Source organism: Rousettus aegyptiacus, unplaced genomic scaffold (assembly GCF_014176215.1).
Source record: "Rousettus aegyptiacus isolate mRouAeg1 unplaced genomic scaffold, mRouAeg1.p scaffold_m13_p_4, whole genome shotgun sequence".
NCBI classification, from domain to species: Eukaryota; Metazoa; Chordata; class Mammalia; order Chiroptera; family Pteropodidae; genus Rousettus; species Rousettus aegyptiacus.
In genome coordinates, this window is record NW_023416307.1 from 157,201,545 (window position 1) to 157,220,674 (window position 19,130).

A 19,130-nucleotide genomic window follows, 5' to 3' on the forward strand; every position below is an offset into this window, starting at 1 on the left:
TCAATTTTTAAAAGCACACGTAAACTTCGGATCAAGGGTAAAGCAAGCTAAATCTACATCTCCTCCCTCCCCACACTTACTCAAAACTCATCCTCCGTGAGGCTGGTGAGAAGAGGACCAAACTGACTGCTTGACTAAACGGCTGTCCCAGGGACTCCGGTCCTGGAGGTGCTCAATGACACATCCAATTGGCCATCAAGGTTCGGCTATGCAGAGTGACAGGAGAGGTAGAGGAAAAGCCACGCTGAACTTCTCTGAGTAAAAATACATAAAAGCCCTTCTCCAATCGCTTCGAAGAGATAAATAGTCACTTTTACAGTGCAAAAGACAACATGCTAGCAAAACAAGCGAATGCTTTACTTTAAAAACGTGCCTTTGTGGGAAAACCACCATGTTCAGTATTTTAAATCTTTCCATTCCGGAAACGAAGCAGGCAAGGATTGCGATTTCAGTTTATAAGTAGCGTTTTGTTATGATTTTTAAAATTGGATTATAAAATGCGTAACTAGCTCTTGCCACTTTTGAAAGTCCCAAATTTGGTGTATATGACAGGGTACGAATAGCAGCGTCTCTTCCACCCATTAACGACAACAAAAAATCACAGTTATCAATCATGTGGCTATTTTAAAAGTTTATTTCTGTTTTAACTAGCCCACAGACCCAATTTGTTGAGAGCTGAGCTGATTTCTTTCTCGTACATGGTCAATGGACCCTGGTCACGGTAACTTTCTTTCCACCCCCTTCCAAAAAAGTCAGCAGCTTCCATCACGATGTACATTTTCAGTTAGAATTGTCAATACAACCCTCAAAATGCAAGTTTATTGAATAAAGCTGAGAAGAGCAGTAAACAGACGAAAAACGCATCCACCTAAATAAAAAAAAATCCACATATTTACAAAGTTCGGTAACTGTTAGTTTTCGCATGCAGAGGTTAACGCACAGGAAAGGGTCAGTAGTGTCTGGGTCTTAAAATGCTGAAAGCGATGAGCAGGCACACGAGCAGTGAGGTGCAGCTACAGGCCGTTCACGGGCCCACGTGTCCCCACGCAGTCCCACGTTCTAGCTCCGAGTCCTCCTCAGGCACAAGCGAATCGCCACTTTCTTGGTGATGGCTCACAGCGACCACTCAGGGTGAACTACAGCAGCAAGTTCGAATATCCCTTCGTTTACAGAGCCATCCATCCCACCTGAAGTATGCAACATGCTTCGAAGGACAGAATTTTAAATGCCGACATTCTACTCGTAAAAGTGTGACCAGAGAAAGACAAGTAGTGTCTGTGCGACACAGCGCGGTGTTTTGTGCGGGCATCGTTAAGGCCACGGGAGTCTACAGGCTGACTGTCCCTGTCCACAGAGCTCGCTGCTGACTGCACCGAGGGCTCACGCGTCTGGAGATGCGCCGTCCGCCCGGGTGCGCGCGACAGAAACGAAATCGCGCGCGGTGTGGGCAGCACCGAGCAGGTGTGCCATCGCGTGCCATCTACTGCGGTGGCCTACGCGAACGGTTTACGGGCGAACCCGTAGTAACATGTCCCTTTATGGATACAGAGATCACTACACTACACACGTTCATGTTAAGCTGACACGTCTCCGCGCCACAGAAGCCAGCAGCGAGCAGCCGCGACTCCCCAGCTCTGTGCCATGACTGCGCAACCCGTGGACGGGCCGCACGGCCTCGTCAGGTAAAGCAGGCAGGTCCAGAGTTGTCACAATAATCAAGGTCTACCGGCACCAGGCAAAAGAGCGCCAAACCTTACGTCAGTAAGAGAGAAGAATGAGCGTTTTCGTTTGTAAGTCTCTCTTGTGCTGAAAGTCAACTTCAAGTCTGGTTATAAAAAGTCAGGAGTTACTAACGGCTGGGGACAGAAAGAACAAACAGGTGTTTGAACGAAGTCCGACACTCTTAACACGGTTTTATTATATTGGCTGGAATGCTCTAAATTCATGAAAGCTTTTGAGAAAATCTTTAATTCCCAACCCCTTAAAAAATGTGTTAAACCAGCGGGGAAAAAAAAAAACAGAAGAAATAGAGAAGTAATGATGAGGACAGATACAAAACAGCATGCCTTAGTTCCTCCCGTACCCCCAAACCGCTATCTGGGGCAGAGTTCTCAGAAAGCAGAACGTTTTTACAGCTCATCACGCGAGATCGCGCCAGTGGAAGGGACCGGTAACGGCGGTGGTCTGCCGCCTCTGCTCGCTCTCTGCAGACCATTTTTTTTTTAATTCCTAAGGTGTAATTATACGTTTCACATGCATTTGTGGGACGCGTACACGTTTGTATCCCACACGAGTCAGGCTAAAGTTTTTCTAAGGACTGTGTGTGGCACTGAAACCCCATGCTGCGTGGCCAGTATCAGTATCAAGCTACTGGGCTCTATGAGGAAAGACCGTAGGGAGACGTTTACCGAAAACCAATATAAAAACCCGGCCCACAAAGACCAGAACAGAAATAGGCAATTTTCTTGATATAAGATGGTCAAAAGTGTGTTTTTTTTAAAAACAGCTCTACACACCGTGTGAGACGAGTGTGTATGAGAAGCCTTTTTGTGTGTGCTGACTTTATTATGACAACTCTAGCTGATTCTTTATGAAGGATTAGGGATACACATCTTCAGCAGTGCACATGAGAAATAAACTCTGAAAAAGGCCATTTCTTGGGTTTAGGAGGGACCGTATTTTGGGAGGTGCTTCAGAGGAACGGACAATAATTCTAGGATCATAGCCAGGAAGGACTGGAAGACTTCGGGAGGCGCTTTTCAGCTTCTTCTAGATTTTGAATGTTGAATAAGCCACTGAAGTGTGATATCTAAAGATGGAGGGAAAAAAGGTGTTAAGATACCGAAGTTAAGAAACTAAACAACAGAGATCATACTTAAAACGCAGCTAATTCAAGGCGCGTGCCGGGCCCGCCCTCGTCTGCGTTTCGGCATCTACGCCACCGCTTCCTGTCACCTGAGCCTCAAGAGGACAATGTGAGGACTGACGAGAGACTCTTGTGCTGTCCTTCACTCACCCCAAACTTACCGACGGCCTGCAAGGTCAGTGTTGTATGTGAAGCGCCGAGACGGAGATGCGGGCGACCCCGCCTGTGCCCTCAGGGAGCATGTAGCGTCACAGTTGGAAAACACGTAAGTCACCCTGGGGGTGGGGGGCCGCCCCACAGAACTCGAGGCGAAAGAAACAGCGTGGAGCCCGGGACAGACCGCGAGCGGTCAGAGACGGCTGAAGCACGGGATGGGGCCAGGTGCCACCCACTGCCAAGGCTAAGGCAGGGTGCCTGGCCTCGCCCTGACATTCTGGGCTGGGTAATGCTTTGCTGGCAGAGGGACGGCAGAACGTTTTCGACATTCACAACCTGTACCACTAGATGCTGTTATCACCACCGCCCTGTTACGAAAACCAATAATGTCTCCAGACGTCGCCCAAGGGCCTGGGGGGCAAAATCCCCTCACTTGAGAACCGTGGGGCTAGAGGGAGCCAGATAATCTTGGATGTCATTCTAAGATGCTGGGACATTTGGATTTTATTCTCAAGTCAATAGGAAGGTATTGGAGAATTTTAAGCAGGGAAATTACATTAGTTTATTTTAGTAAGATCAACACTGCGGACATTGTGACCATCACAGCGGGACCAGGACAGCGACGAAGGCCTGAAGCGAGCCAAGCGCTGCGGAGATGGGGAGGAGCAAAGCGAGAAGAGTGAGCATGATGCGGTGACCGGCCACAGGGCTACGCGCAGTGGTGAGAAACCGCCTTCCCGCCTGCGTTAGGGGGGGGGGGGAGCTGCTGCCGGACCCGGCAAAGGAAGACCAGCCTGAGAGTTCAGCCACAGGCGCGTCGAGTTCGAGGCGCAGGGATGGTAACGGAGATGCCCGACCGGGCGTTTCAGCGCGTGGCCCTGAGTCAGACGCAGCGGGGGGCAGGACACCATGCCACGGGGCCACCTGAAACCGCGGTGGCTGGGATGAGGCAGGAAAAGCCCTGGACTGAGAAGTCAGCTAGCTAAACTGAAGTCCTGCCCTGCAGTTCCTCACAGCGTGCCGGTCACCGAGAGAGTGTATGTGAGCATCCATTGGGAGCGTCACCCTATTCTCCAAGCCTGAAAGATGAGCGTAAACTCAACCTCCCAGTTTCCCAGCTCAGGGGCGTTAGAGAAAGGCGCGCACACACAGAACAGCCTGGCGCTGAGACGGACCCAGCGGCACCTGCTCACAGACGTGGGGACGACGACGCTGAGGCAGGCTGTTTGCACTTCGGACGGAGGACAGGGGTGTGACGAGGGCACAGCCACACGCGTCTGAACTGACGGGCGAAAAGGCAAACAGAGAAGGGACACGACCAGGTCCGAGCATTTCAGAACCCCCCCGACTCCCCAAAAATCTTCTGGACACTGAGCCAATGGATCCTTAAGATTAGGTAAAAAGGCAGAAAAAAAATAACATGACAGCCATCTTCTGTGACAAAAAGGGTCCCGGGTATGAGCTCTCTTGACAAAAATCATCTTCCCAAACGGAATCCGTTCTCCATGTGGTTTGAGGACATGTCGCGCATGAACCACGCCAGGAAGCCGGAAGTGTAACATACAACCCACGCACAGCACGCTGAAATGCTTTTTTGGAACAACTTAGTAAACTGATAAATTGGATACTAAACTGTGTTATAAAAGCTGAAACTGAGGAGGATGTTCTGACCTGACCGCCCGAGCAGTCTAATCTAGCTGGCTGTTAACTCCAAAGAAACAGGCATGCTGATCAAAAATTACTCCCCGTGAGTCCTGTTAAAAGTGAGTCAGTTTCCTTGGGCATGACAACAGAGTGACCCAGGAGCTTGACCAGCACAAACCCAAGGACCACGGGGCTGGACAGCGACCTCCGAACATCAGCCTCAAACAACGCAAGTTCTCGCCGGCTTTTCTGCACTGATTTCATGAATAGCTCAAGAGACTTTTTCAGAAAAGCATCTGGCTAGTTTTTCATGGTGGTAAAACAAAGGATTTATTTTCCCCCTTCAAAGACTTTCCCCTCCTATTTCGGGAAATCGCAGAGAAAATACAATGGAGCACTGGATTTACAGAACAGCACAACGTACCAAGCTATGGTCAGTAAAAACAGGGCTTCTCAACCTCACCACTGACATTCCGGCTGGACAACTCTGCTGTGGGGTGCGGAGGGTGTGTGGAGCATCCCTGGTCCCTACCACTGGACGCCAAAACCACCCTCCTCATCATGACAACCAAAAAGGTCTCCAGACATGGCCAACTGTCTCTTGGAATGAAAACCCCTCAGTGAGAACCACGTATGTGTAAAGCAACGTCCTCTCGGAGGCGCCCCTCAAAGTTTAACAAGTTTTCCCCAACATAGGGAAGAATTAAAAAACAAACAAACAAACAAACAAACACTAAGTCACCTTAAATGCTTGAATAGTCTGTTCTCAAATTAACTGAATGCTCCAATGTAACAAGTCACTAATTCTATCCATTTAACAGGGGACCTGGGTCCATCAGCAAAGGACTGGGCTCAGATTGCTTTGGGTGGTCTTTAAAGGAAGCCCAGAACCAGCCAGAAAACAATCAACACCTGCGCTCATCAGAACATACTGGGGGGTGGGGGGTGAGGGGCGGGGGAAGGGGGTGGGACATAGACTGGAACAGACTTGGGAAGAAAGTTCAGCACGATGAGAACCTATGTATTGAATAAAGACTAAACTATCAGAATACCTTTTTAAACACACCATTTTGGCACTATCTGTTACATTTTATTTTGATACACTTTGTTTATTAAACAATCCCTCACCTAATTTTAGCCAGGAGACTAGAGGTGAGTCATACATACTTATTCTTTGTGGACACTGGATTGAACGATGTCCCCTAAAAATTCACATCCACCTGGAACCTGAGAATTTATTTGGAAATAGAGTCTTTGCAGATGTGATTAGTTAAAGTGAGGTCATATCAGAATATGGTGGGTCCTAACCCAATGACATGTGTCCTCATGAGAAGAGAGAGAGAGCAGCCACACAGAAACGCAGACAGAGGAGGCCACATGAAGCTGGAGGCGGAAGCCGGAGTGACACAGTGACCAGCCCAGAAGGCCAAGGTTCGCTGGAGACGCCCATAGCTCCGAAAGGCAAGGAAGGGCCCTCCCCTGGGGCCGTCAGCGCGCGCCTGGCCCTGCCGCCACCTCCTGAACGTTAAGGAACGTTAAGGAACGCGCTTCTGCCGTCTCAGGCCCCCGGCCTGTGGCGCCGTGCCTCGGCACTCCTAGCACATCGGAACAGACACGAAGCAGACGGCCGGCACTTTGGGCTCGCACCGCCAGTGGAGTGCTCACATGCTACGTGAACCCACTGGTTCCATAAACGGAAAAGTGTCATGGTGTCTAGGCACCGATTTTTGTAAAGTCTTATTTCAAACATCATTTTGTTATAGAGCACAACTGGCCACTTAGCTCTAATTAATACAATAAATTGATATCCCAGATGCCTTGCTTCATGCCTTTATTGCATCTACTTCTTTAAATGAGTAGAACAGAAGCAGAATGTTTTATTTGTTGTCAAAAGCTACAATGTGTACTTTTTCCTGAGGCAAAGTAAAATATAAATCTATAAATCTATAAATAAGCCACTTAAACAGCCATGGTACCCATTCCAATGGTACCCATGTCTTCAAAAATACCAGTTTTTCTTACCTATATTATCCTTTTCTTTGCAAGAAATTGAATAGCAGCAAATTTCTCTATCCTGAATAGCAGACAGATTCCTATAAGAAGCAAAATTAAGAAAATAAGTCTGTGCTTAAAACAGCTGTCATACTTACCATTCTTTACTCAATTTACTTTTTTTTTATTACTAAATGGAAGAAATTATTTCATTACTACTATTACCAGTTTAACTTAGGGATTCATTTCTCTGGTGGGCCAAGTTTATGTACCGAAAACCACGGCTATGGCCATCACTGAATAATGCAACGAAGCTAACATAGTCATGGGCAAAAAAGTATAATTGAGAATCAAATTAAAAAAAAATGCCATCATTCCTTCTAAGACATACATTTTTTCAATTAGCTGTTTCTCATCCAAGGCGTTGGGAAGGTCTCTCTTGTTTCCAAGGACTAGCACCTTTAAAAAAGAAGAGAGATTAAGAGCACCCTCAGCATCAGAAACGTCACAGCAGCACACACGCCCACAGACCTTGACATGAGGATGCTGCCACGTGCCAGGACAGTAAGGCGTGTCTGTGGAACTGGTGGCCTAGCTCGCTCACTTGATCATTCGAATTAGCGTTCACTTTAACTTCCACGTGCACAGGTCCTTAATTCAATATGTGGCTGCCGACTTCTATTTCAAATATCTTAGTCTATGGGGTGTGCATTCTGCTATTTCTTAATAAATCTTTACCAAAATGTGAGTATGATCTTAACCCAGGGTGGGGGAATGGTTTTTAATCATTTTTAAATCTGTAAGCCGTTAACCATGTGAACACATAAATAAGCTTTTAAAATTCTGGCTCCACCCTACAGGATATCACGAATGCATATTCTAAGGCAATGGATAAGTCTGGGACTCAGACGAATACAGTAGCTACCAACCCGCAGAATAAATGTTGCCAACCGACTGCTCCATGTGCTTTCAAAGAGGAAAGCAGAGGTGGGCTTCCCGCCACTCTGCCACTCCCGATGCAGCCTTCTGCCCTCCGGAAAGCAAAGAACGTGAGCACGCGTAACGTATCTGATGACATGCACGTGCTGTCAGCGTTTTCTAAAAACCAGCAGCTCTGGCCCACGCTAACATAGCACACGCCGTGACTCCCTGTCGGACCTTTTTCCTTCACTGAATACCCCCCAGTCCCACTCCCAACTCTGGACGCTACCCGAGTCTGCTCACAGGCCCCAGACTCTCATTCACACAAAGGACAGAGAGAGGAGGACGCAGAGCGCCGGGGGCACTGGGAGCTCTCACGGGAAGCTGAGAGTCAAGAAACGAATCTTGATATGCTGGTCGGCCTGTCGTCCTTCCCCGACTCGTACCCCTCATACCCTCCTCCTTACTCATTTAAGTCCCTTGAGCTGAACCTGCCTGAGTTTCTAACACATCATGGTCGTTTGCAGCAGCTGCTGGGCATGGGGTTGCCTGGCGTCCTAGCCCCGTTCCTACGTTTCAGAAATCTCCCACCTATGAACCTGCCTCCCAATAAAGCTACTTGATTCTGTGAGTAATTTCTCTCCCAGCTTTCTTTTCTGCTAGAGCGTGGACACAGCATCTAGGGTCAACCCAAACTCTGACTGCAGAGCCAGTGATGCAAGCGGCAGGGAGAGAACCCATTCAGACATGGAAGGGGCCAAGGTCCCAGTGCCTGCAACCAAGAAACCTCACGTCACCAAGGCAAAACTGACTTTGCCATAGCATAGAGAACTTGCTTTTAACGAAGAAGAAAAAGAAGAGGCTTTAAAGTCAGATCGACATGGATTCAAACGCGGCTGTGCAACATACTAGCACCATGTGATCCTGTGTGAGTAACAACTGTTACAAAGGAGGAATCATGCCGCCGACTTCACCTGTGAGGATTAACTGAGATACTACACCTCAAGTGTCAGACACTCACGAGCCTGTCACAGGCTGGGGCCTGGTCCTTTCCCAGCATTCCTTAGCTCAGCGAATGGCACCGCCTTCCATCCAATCCATCAACCAGGAACGAGGGAGCGCTCTCTACACCTTCCCTTTGAACCCATCTAAGTCTGATGGACTGTGTTTCTAAACATCGCGAAAATCTGTGTCCTTCTGACCGTCATGTCTCGCGGCACTGTGTTGATCTGCCAGGGACACTTCCCCTGCTTCCTCATGCCACGCTCCCCACAGTCCTTCCTGCCACTTCGATCCAATCTTCAATGGAAATCAGAAAAATTAAAAAAATAAATCTGATCGTTTAAAATACTGCAATGGCTTCCTGCACAGTCCAGCCGGGCACAGCCCCCTTCAGTGTCCTGGCTGCCACGCGGCTCGCCACACTCCACCCACGCCCCCCGACTGTGCCCTGTGCTCCAGAGACTGGCCTCCCATGCCCTGCTGCCTGCCCCAGAGGCCCTCGGTCTGGAACTCTCTGCTCCTCCAAGCGTCTCTCGCTGTCATTCGCCCGCACATCCTCGCACCTGAGCGCGCGTCGCTTCCTCAGGGAGCCCTTCCTCCCTCTAGCTCACAGCTCGCGCGGCCCGTGTGCCTCGCCCTTCGCGGCGCTTATCACAGCTGCCTTAGTCGAGCAACTTCCCGGCATCTACCTTTCCCACTAAACCCCGCGCTCGGTGAGCACGGGGCGCGTCTCTGCACCTCCGCCCGGCGCCGCCTCCAGGCCTGAGCGCCAACGCCGCCCGCCGCCGCCGAACGAGGAGCTGGTTAGAAGATGAAGAAACAGCACGGTGCCCGGTACGCGGCAGACACTCAGTAACAGAGGCCTTCCGGACTTTAAAACAGACGACTCCTTACCGATACCAAACGTAAGTCACTAACTATATAATTTTAATAATGTCATGACAATTACAGACATATAATTTAGTTACATGTATGTGAAATAACAAATATTCCATACTTACTGGAATCCCTTGTAACTGTGGTTTATCTAGAAGATTATGTAGTTCATTTCGCGAGGGTTCTATCTTTTCGCGATCTGCAGCATCTATCATGTAACTTTAAAATAAAAATAAATAAAGTGACTTGAATGCGCCTTCTCCATATTCTGATGATCACAATTAATATTACAGATTTTTAACTTTCTTAAGATTTATACTATTGAAACTTTCAATTAAACCAAAGTCCTGGATAAAGAAAAGCTCAGGACGCCAAACCTTTCAACACTGTTCTTTGGAGTTAATACATGACAGTAGCACATTTATGTCCCTCAGCCCATGGCGTATAAACAAACAAACAAAAAAACATAAAGAAAACTGTCATTCTATAATTAAAAATCTTAAAGTCTTATGTTAATGGATGACAATAAGCAAACATCTAAGAAAGACTGTTATTGCCCAAAAGAAGAAACGAGGCTGACAGCGTTCAAGGCGACGCCCCCCCAGAAGCCCGAGCCGACGCCCCGGGGCAGCGCTTACACGATGGCGTTGACGCCCCGGCAGTACCGCTCCCACATGCTCCGGAACCGCGGCTGCCCTCCGATGTCCCAGATCTGCAACGCAGACAGAGGCGTCAGCGCGGCATTTCCAACACGCACCGACGCACAAAGGCCAGGCGGACGCGCTCACTCTCAGAACGGCCCAGCCAGCGGGCGCCTCCAAGACCTGAGCTCGCACGAGCTCCTATCTGGAAGTTCCTGGGGCTTCCAAACTCGCAGTTCACGTTAAACATGTTTACACTAAACCTAGTAAGTTCTACTGGAGCAAAGATTTAGTTTTTGTGCAGTACTCTGCAGGCTTACCAATAAATTTCAAATACTGAAAACATAGTAATCCCCCCGTATCAGCGGGGAATGCGTTCCAAGACCCCCAGTGGCACCAGAGACCCAGGACAGTACCGGACCCAGTACACACTATGTTTGTTTCTATATGTACATCCTATGATAAAGTGTAATTTAAAAATCAGGCACAGTAAGGGATTAACAACAATAACTGATAATAAAATAGAACAATTATAACAACACAAATAAGGGTGACCTGAACACAAGCACTGTGATGTTGTGACAGCTGATCTGATAACCGAGATGCTAAGTGACTAAAAGGCAGGGGTCTACAGCAGGATGTGCCAAACAGAGGGGTGGCCCGTGTCCCAGGTGGGGCAGAGTGTGGACGGCATGAGATTCCGTCACGCTACTCGGATGGCGCGGTTTGACGCTTACGAACTGTTTATTTCTGGTATTTTCTATTTAATGTTTTCACACCATTGCTGACCACAGGTAAGTGAAACTGTGGATAAAGGGGACTACTGTGTATATATATCTCTAACACTTCCAGAATCTCCAAAATCATGCGGCATCCAGATTGGAATGCCAAGACAGGAAACAAGAGTTCATTCAGAATCTATTAAAGTTTAATTGCCTGACTAGGTATATATTAACTGCTTAATCATTTCTAATAATTCTGTAAATAACAGAGCCAACATTTCTACCTAGGTATTTTTCTCATATAAAATTACTTTATCCATATGAAAGCCACTACCCACAATAATTTCATCCTTATGTCTACTACGTAGGGTACTATTCCGGACGACAGGCTGTATGTAAGTCTAAGTCATGGTATTTATCTTCAAGAGGCCTCAGATTTAGCTACAGGCATGGGTAATATGCACAAAGAAACAGACGTGAAGTTATGAGCTTCACCAGATGAGCTGCAGAAAGATGTCAGTGAACAGCTCCTGTGAGCCACAGGACTGGGTGAAATGTCTGTAGGCCCCAGGCCAGAGCAGTAAACTCCCATGAACCAAAACCTACCACCACCGCCGCCCCCTAAAACACGGCCCCTAATAAACAGCCCAACAATCCATGGCTCAAACTCTTTCTAAAAATAAAACTTTGTTAAACTAGTTAACTTTCCTCCATTTTCTAGTTTCAATTTTAGGACTTAGTAGTAAAGAAAGGGAAAACTGAGTTACCATATTTCCATATTTGCTACCTCAAATATAATACTCTATTACCAATATTATAAACAATAATTTGTTTTCAATATAAAATACCGTTCATTAAATAATGGGACACCACATTCCAAACACTCTGAAAACAGGGGTTTTGCTCCTGGGAACATCTAAATCCTAACTCTTACCTCTGCTAACCCAGATGCCACGTCTTCTATGGGCACTTACCAGTCAACTCTTACAATCGGAGAAAGAAAAAAATGCAATTTACACTCTTTTGGAACTGGCCCATTCATTAGTTAAGAACTGCAAATACTCATGTAAAAAAAACCCACACAAACAAACACACAGACAGAAAAATGCCTAGCTGTAAATCCTAACAACTGAAATGGAGCATGACGAGATGACGTACCTTTATTGTGACGTTACCTTTCGTCACTTTCCTCATGTTGAAGCCCACCGTGGGTATCATATCTTCACTGAACTGACCTGACTGGAGGAAACAAAAACATCTGAAGTTAGAATAATCAGTATCCGTTACCACGTAAACCTGCAGAAGCAGCTGCCACCAAGACTGCTTCTTACCCGTTCCTCAGTACATAACTCATGGTGACAATCTGCTGAGGAAAACATGCCTTACGGCCACATTGCGTGAAGAGGTCCATGACCTTGTTCATACGAAGATGTATTCTTCCATTAAAGAAAGATATGTTTGAAACTGAGACGATTTTTTACATACTTCTTTAAGTTTTAAAAAAGAAATACTGAACATTACGATTACATGTGAAAATTTATTAATCCCATCTATATATACATTTTCGTAAAGCAGAAGGAAATCGGAAGTAAAACTTCAAAGTTTTCTACTTTTAGCATTTAAATTATTTTGACAATAACTGTTAAGATTCACTGCTGAATGCTTTCCCGAGTGTGTCTTTTAACAAGGCTTGTACTTTGTCACATGAAAGGTTTTCCTTTCATCAATCACTTCTGTTCTCCTTTTGGTTTGTTACCTTCCTGTCATAAGACTAAAACTGAATATTTTCTAATAGTATTTGTATGACTTTTCAAATTTAAAATGTTCATCCATCCCGAATTTGATAAGTTTCTTTTTCAAATGGATAACCAACAAACATCTCACTCATTTAAAAATCCACATTTCCAGCTCACTGACGTGATATGCCAAATTCCATACACAGTTCTGCATCTGAGTCCTTGTCCATTAGTCTGTTTACTCCTAAATTAGGACTACACATTTATATTATGCATTATTCTATATAGCAGATCAAGAATTTAGAATGTTTTTGAAACTGTCTTGGTTCATCTCTCACATTCCAAATAAACTTTAGAAATTATGATCTTTAACCACTATCGACTCTCTCTATTCAGGCACATGGTTTGTTCCCTCCAGCATTCAAATCTTTTATACCCTTCGGTGAAGTATCGGTTCTCATAACAGATCTTCTACATTTCTGGTCATATTCCTTATTTTGACTATAGTTATGAAATTTTTCCTAATGAGTCACAGTTAATATTGATTTTATATTTACATATTTTATATATTTTTGTTTACCAAACATTAATTTCTCAGTTGACCTCTTCTCAGGTAAGCAGCCCAGGATGATGCTCTGTTTCGACAAGGGTGTGACTGACCGGACAGGACCACTTTCAAGGCCCTACCACGGGCCGATGGTTTGCCGGGCCCTTATGCTGGCCACACATGCATTCCAAAACTCCCAAGTCCTAAGCACAACGAAGTCCAGTTTCACAAATTTCCTCTATATAACTCCAAAAGTTCTACCTCTTTTTTCCCCCTGTTCAGTGGAGTTTGGACTCATTTTTTTAAAAAAGTTAACACAACCATAATCACTACTTTCATTTATATCACAATTCTCAGATCTTTCACATATGATTTATATGTGAAAATCCAGTCATATCATAACTATATATACTAAAAACTAGTCATGATACAACAAAAAATACAACCTGATAGAAAAATGGGCAAAGGCAACACTCAGGGCATGCTCCGTGACAGAACTAAGCAGCTGGACTTAATAAAGTGAAGAACTTCTGCCCTGCAAAAGACACATCTAACAAAGCACGGTTATCCACGATAAGCAAAGAACTCTTAAAACTCGACAACATGAAAACGAACCGCTCAATTAAAAAATGAGCCAAGACCTTAAGCGGCCTCACTAAAGAAGACACACAGACGGGAAATGAGCATACGACGTCGGGGAACTGCAAACTGAAACAATGAGATACCACTGCACGCCGCTCGGAGGGGCCGAAACCCGCGGCACCCGTAACACCAAATGTGTCATTACGCATTTGTCCAAACCCTCGAACTGTGTAACGCCGAGTGAGCCCCATGCAAACTATGGACTGCGGGTGACAGTCACGCGTCAGCGCGAGGCATCGGTGGTAACGGCGCGCCGCTCTGCGGGACGCGGATAGTGGGGGGGCCGTGGATAGTAGGGGGGCCGTGAGTGCCCGGGAGACCTCCGCGCCCTCCCCTCCGCTCACGCTGCGAATTGCTCCAAAAAGCCTTACAACGGAAAAAGAAAGTGGGCAAAGGACTTAAATAGATATTTTCAAATAATACAGACATGGCTAATAAGCACATGTAAAGATGCTCAATATCACTAAATATTAGGAAAATGCAACTCCAAACCACAAAGAGATACCACCTCGCACACGCTAGGATGAGCCGGAGACCTCACCAGAGGCCGCACTGCTAGGACGGCTGCCATCGACAAACAAACGACCCGCGAGACAAAAAAACAAAGTAACTGCCAACAGGACGGGGAGAAGCGGGGCCCCTGGTGGGAACGCTGTGCCTGCTGTGAAGACTGGGGAGGCGGGTCCTCGGAAAACGAAAAATCGCACTGCCACGTGATCCGGCAGCTCCGCCTCAGAGTCCGTTCCCCGGACACCAGGAAGCAGGGACCAGAGATAAGTGTCCACCACGCTCACGGCAGCGTCAGTCACGAGCGACCCCAGCGTCCACCGGCAGATGGACGATCAGACGCGACGGGTCTCTCCCTGCAACGTCGTATCACGCAGCCTTAAAAACCTCACGGATGAACCTTGAGACATCATGCTAAGTGAAATAAGTCAGGCACAGTAAAACAGGTCCTACATGATTCTACTGACGTCAGGAAACTGGGGAAGTTAATAAAAACAGACCGTGGAATGGCTGCGGAAGGCTGGGGCGGGGATGCGGGTGGCTGGGGGGTGTGTGTGGTGGGGTGGGGGTGCGGCGCAGCAGCTGTTGCTCAGTGGGTGTGGGATTTCGGGCTGGGAAGGTCAGTTCTATAGACACACAGGGGTGGTGGTTGCGCGGCAGGGTGCCCGTGCTGATACCACTGGCTGTACACTTGAAAACAGTTAAGGTGGGAAATTTTAAGTTTTGTGTATAAGAGGCAATTATCATTTTTTAGGAAATAAATTCCCAAGGTCACACAGCTCATGGTGGTGGGCTGTATTTTTCTTAAAGAGTGCCGCTGTCATTATGTCTAGAGGCGTTGATTACTCTCCGAGGAGAGGTCTACGTGAAACAACGCCTCATTTGCTTGGCATCAGTAGGAAACAGGTCCTTCACACAATGAAGCAGCCAGCAATTGCAGCTGAACTTTTTAGGTACCAGAACCTTGACACTAGCTTGCACAGAAAGCTTTCTAAAATGTAATACGTACTTGGCTAACTTCTCACACACGAATCCACACAACGTGATTTGCGTGCTTGGTGTATCAGAGTTATTTTATCAATTGTGAAACAAGCACATTAGATCAGATAACCTTTAAGGACCCTTCCGGCAGTGCGACCGTGTGATCGTGAACAGTGGCAGGACGCGGGGCTGCACCGCGCCGGGCGCCCCGGCCTGTCCTGGATGCTTACTCGTCACCTTCTCCACCGCTGCGTCCCGCTGCCGGCAGATGCCAGCAGCAACTCCCCCTGACTCAGCTGCTACTGCTAATCTGCACAGGCTGAAAACCAGGTAATCAAACCCTTGGTTTCAGTCCCAAATGTCTTGAGCACAACAAAATGTTCAATAAATATCTGTTAACTCTGATGCACGGATTCCGTGGTATAAGTACTCTATGGCTTTAGAAGCATTTTCTACTTCCCAGTGTCAACTCTCAACAGCCACTTTTCAAAGCTTGTGCTGCGTAACGAAACCACTCGGTTGGCAGCTGCCAACTGCGGAGAGAAAAAGATGCTTAAAATACTACTTAACGGTGTGTCCTTCTATTTAACAAATTTAACAAAATAATAACACCAAGCACTGTTTTAAGCGCTTAATCAATATTAATCATTATTAATTTATTTAATCCTGCAACAACCCTATGAAATAAGTAGCATCATCCAAATTTCTCAGAGACAACTGAGGCACAGGTGAGGTCACTTGCTCACGGTCACATCATTTTTAAGATCTGCACAGAGAAATAAAAGCATGCGTTCACACCTATTTTCTTAAATAGCATATGAAGCATAAACCATCTTTCCCTTAACAACACAAACCCACGATCACGCGGGGACTCGCTGCGCCTGTGCGATGGGGCATGGAACTGCAGCTACCCGCGCACACGCTGGGAGCCAGAATCGCAAGGCGGCAGCCCTGGGATTTCTCTGGTCAGGCGCAATCTGAAGCCAAATAAGGTGGCAAGACTACCTGGAAGTCAGGGAATCTTACCACCAGTTGCACGCTTACTAACCACAGCAAGTCATTCTGCCTTTGGAGTTCAGGCACCTCACCCAGAGGAAGCGGAACTGGACGGTATCGCCTAAGCCACTCCCGGCTCCAAAAGCTATTGTTCTATTCATAGGCCTCACGATGAAAATAAAGTTAAGCAAGAGATACACGCCTACGACAGTAGAAAGACGTGGCTTTTTCCAAAATTCATCAGCATATCCACGTCTAAAAGCGGACCTTGTCCCTACAAGTTCTGTGAGTTTCAAATCCAGGAGCAGAGCTTATTTAAATTCAGTTCAGCAGATCTTAGCAATAAGGCAAACGAAAAGGAGAAGGAATTTAAAGGAAAGGAACAAGGTAAAAGTTAGCAACACAAAGAAGGCAGAAAACCGGAGGCAGAGCATCTGTTAGTGAAAGGACACTTCACAGACCACACCCCAAAACAGTAAGAATGGTGGGTGGGGGGCGGAGGGGGCTATTCCTCCTAAACAGGTTGCCGCAGCAGACAGGTGCTGTGCTCTGGCTGCTTGTAAACCACGGCTGGCTGCGACGCTGGGGAGAACCTGAAACCCTCACACACCTGGGAGCTTCAAAGCAGGGAGCCGCTGCATGGAGTAGGTTAGTGCCTCACAACTGCTCGTGTAAGTGGACAAATGCAGAAAGCAAGCTATTAACCCGAGAAGCTGCACTTGGCTTGATCTGTCCATTTACAGATGGCCAAGCCAATCGACTTGAAAAAACAAATGGAAAAGACTTGGTTTTTTTTTAAGGCTTTGGTGACCAAGCTGCTTTGTAAAAATAATGAAGTCGGGAGAACTCAAAAGCCTCGTACTAAATGTCTCCTCTTGGCTGAAAGAAGCTACTTTCGCATGTCGAGAGGAGCAGTCTTTTTTTTTTTTTTTAAACAACTCATGAGAAGACTCAACTGTTTAACTGCCAAACCTCACACACTTGACAAATGAAAAGATACGGCCAATAATATACGTAAGTTAATCATTTTACTAAGAACTTTTCATTCAAATGTGAAATTACTATCACCACTACTCATTTTTCTAGTTAGCAGCATCGAGATGCTTCTTACATTTCCCTAGCAAGTGGAATTTCTGATAACAAAATTACTTATATTCCGGCTTACGTTAGTAAGAAAAAATAACCCATTTTTTGCTGAAGTACTTAAAATGAAAGGTAAGCAGATGCTAGATCTAGGGGGGAATTCTGATGAGGGGCAGGATTACTTCCACGATCTTAAAGTGTCCCCCACAAACCACTCCTTAGCCGCAGGGGGGAACACAGGTAATTAAACGACAGCGGAACCAGACAACACCTTGACTGAGTGATCAAAATCGCCATGACCACGGGGCTCAGATGGAGATCATGGGCCTTCAGAAGTGACGCCACACGGACACACCATCGCCTGTGTAGTGTGTCAGTGGAGAACGCACAAACTGAATTTAATCACGAGGAAACAGACAAACCCAAAATGAGGAGTATTCTATTAAAAAGGGGGCATTCTATTTTAAAAAAGTCAATGTCATATAAGACAAAGTAAGGCTATAAAAATGCTACAGAGTAGAGGAGGCTAAACAGATATGGCAACTAAATGACGTACCTGACCCTCAACTGGATCCAGTACTGGAGGGAAAAAATGCCATACACGACATTACTGGGTCAGCTGACAACACAGGAACAGGTAAACTCTGTGATGCACTATCATTTTTTTAATGTAATAAAGTTGGTTACTAAACAAGTCATGGGAAAAAAAATCCCTGATCTTAGGAAATACACGCTTCAGTATTTGGGAATAAAGAGCCATGGTACATGTATCTTACATAAGGTGCCAAACAGGGTACGTGAATGATGAAGCAAATGAGCTAAAATGTTAACAATAATTTGATCCCAGTAGAGGGTATATGGGTGTTCTTCGCAATGTTTTTAATCCTGTAACTCTCCTGCAAATTTGAATTTCCCAATAAAATGTTTGAAATGATTTTTTAATGGGGATAATCAAATATCACCTGAGCCTATATCATTACATCGGGACATCTGGAATTAGAATATGAATCTGCCACCACCACCTATGACAACACTCAGTTTCATGACAACACTCAATTTTAAAGAATTCTGACAACCAGTCCAAGAGAACAAGCCAACGCTAATCTTGTTCTGTCCCTCAATATTCTAAGAGATTACCAACGTTCAAATGTCTTTGAACAGGAATATCCATGTTTTATAATTTTGGTATAAGGAAAAGGCCTCTGGACTTTAAAATTAGTATTATAAAATCTACTCCAATGTTTTAATATCTATTTATAAACTGGAAGATAAATTAAACATGGTGTGTTCTTCCAAGTCTAAGCTCTTCTTAGTTTTCAGAAGAACGAGACCACTTTAATGTATTTTCCTCATCTCTTCTTTCCAGGCACTTAACACAGCAGTTACCATTGTGAACACACACATCGGGATCTGCGGACTCCCCCCAGCCCCCGGATGACACCCTCCAAGGGGCTAGGACACATACGCTCCCTCATACAACAGCAGGTCAAGAATCAGATAACGTTCATCTTCTCACAATTTTTGAACATTTGGACAAACTTTCCTTAAATAATTTCCCAAAAGAAAATGATCTGTGTTCAGTTTTATGTGTAAATCTGGCCTTACTTCGAACTACAGATGTAATTCCTTCCCACAGGATGTCAGTTTAAAAGCAAATGTTAAAAGATTCATTTGGGCAGTTAAATCTTATTAATCAAAGAATGCCATGTCTCAAACTTCCAGTGTGTGTGTTTGTTTTGGGAGGAAGGGGTTCTCTTCAGGATTTACCATACAGAATTAAGAACTGTGCAAAAACGTCAACTGCAGGTTCTGACCCCT

The 19,130-nt window shown here is 45.9% G+C and overlaps 1 protein-coding gene across 2 annotated transcripts in view; it reads right to left on the reverse strand.

The window, feature by feature from the left end:
* Positions 1 to 616: 616 nt before the first annotated feature.
* ARL8B (ADP ribosylation factor like GTPase 8B) overlaps positions 617 to 19,130 on the reverse strand; it is a 38,918-nt gene continuing 20,404 nt past the window's right edge. The window contains exons 2-7 of one of the 2 annotated variants that reach the window (XM_016133148.2): positions 11,979 to 12,059; positions 10,096 to 10,169; positions 9,583 to 9,676; positions 7,050 to 7,117; positions 6,689 to 6,759; positions 617 to 2,809 (exon numbers count right to left, since the gene is read on the reverse strand). In XM_016133148.2, coding sequence (XP_015988634.1) covers positions 2,760 to 2,809; positions 6,689 to 6,759; positions 7,050 to 7,117; positions 9,583 to 9,676; positions 10,096 to 10,169; positions 11,979 to 12,059 — 438 coding nt within the window. In that variant the 3' untranslated portion in view covers positions 617 to 2,759. Of the gene's footprint in view, positions 2,810 to 6,688; positions 6,760 to 6,784; positions 7,118 to 9,582; positions 9,677 to 10,095; positions 10,170 to 11,978; positions 12,060 to 19,130 lie in introns of those variants that run through there. The other variant, XM_016133147.2, reaches the window with a different exon arrangement.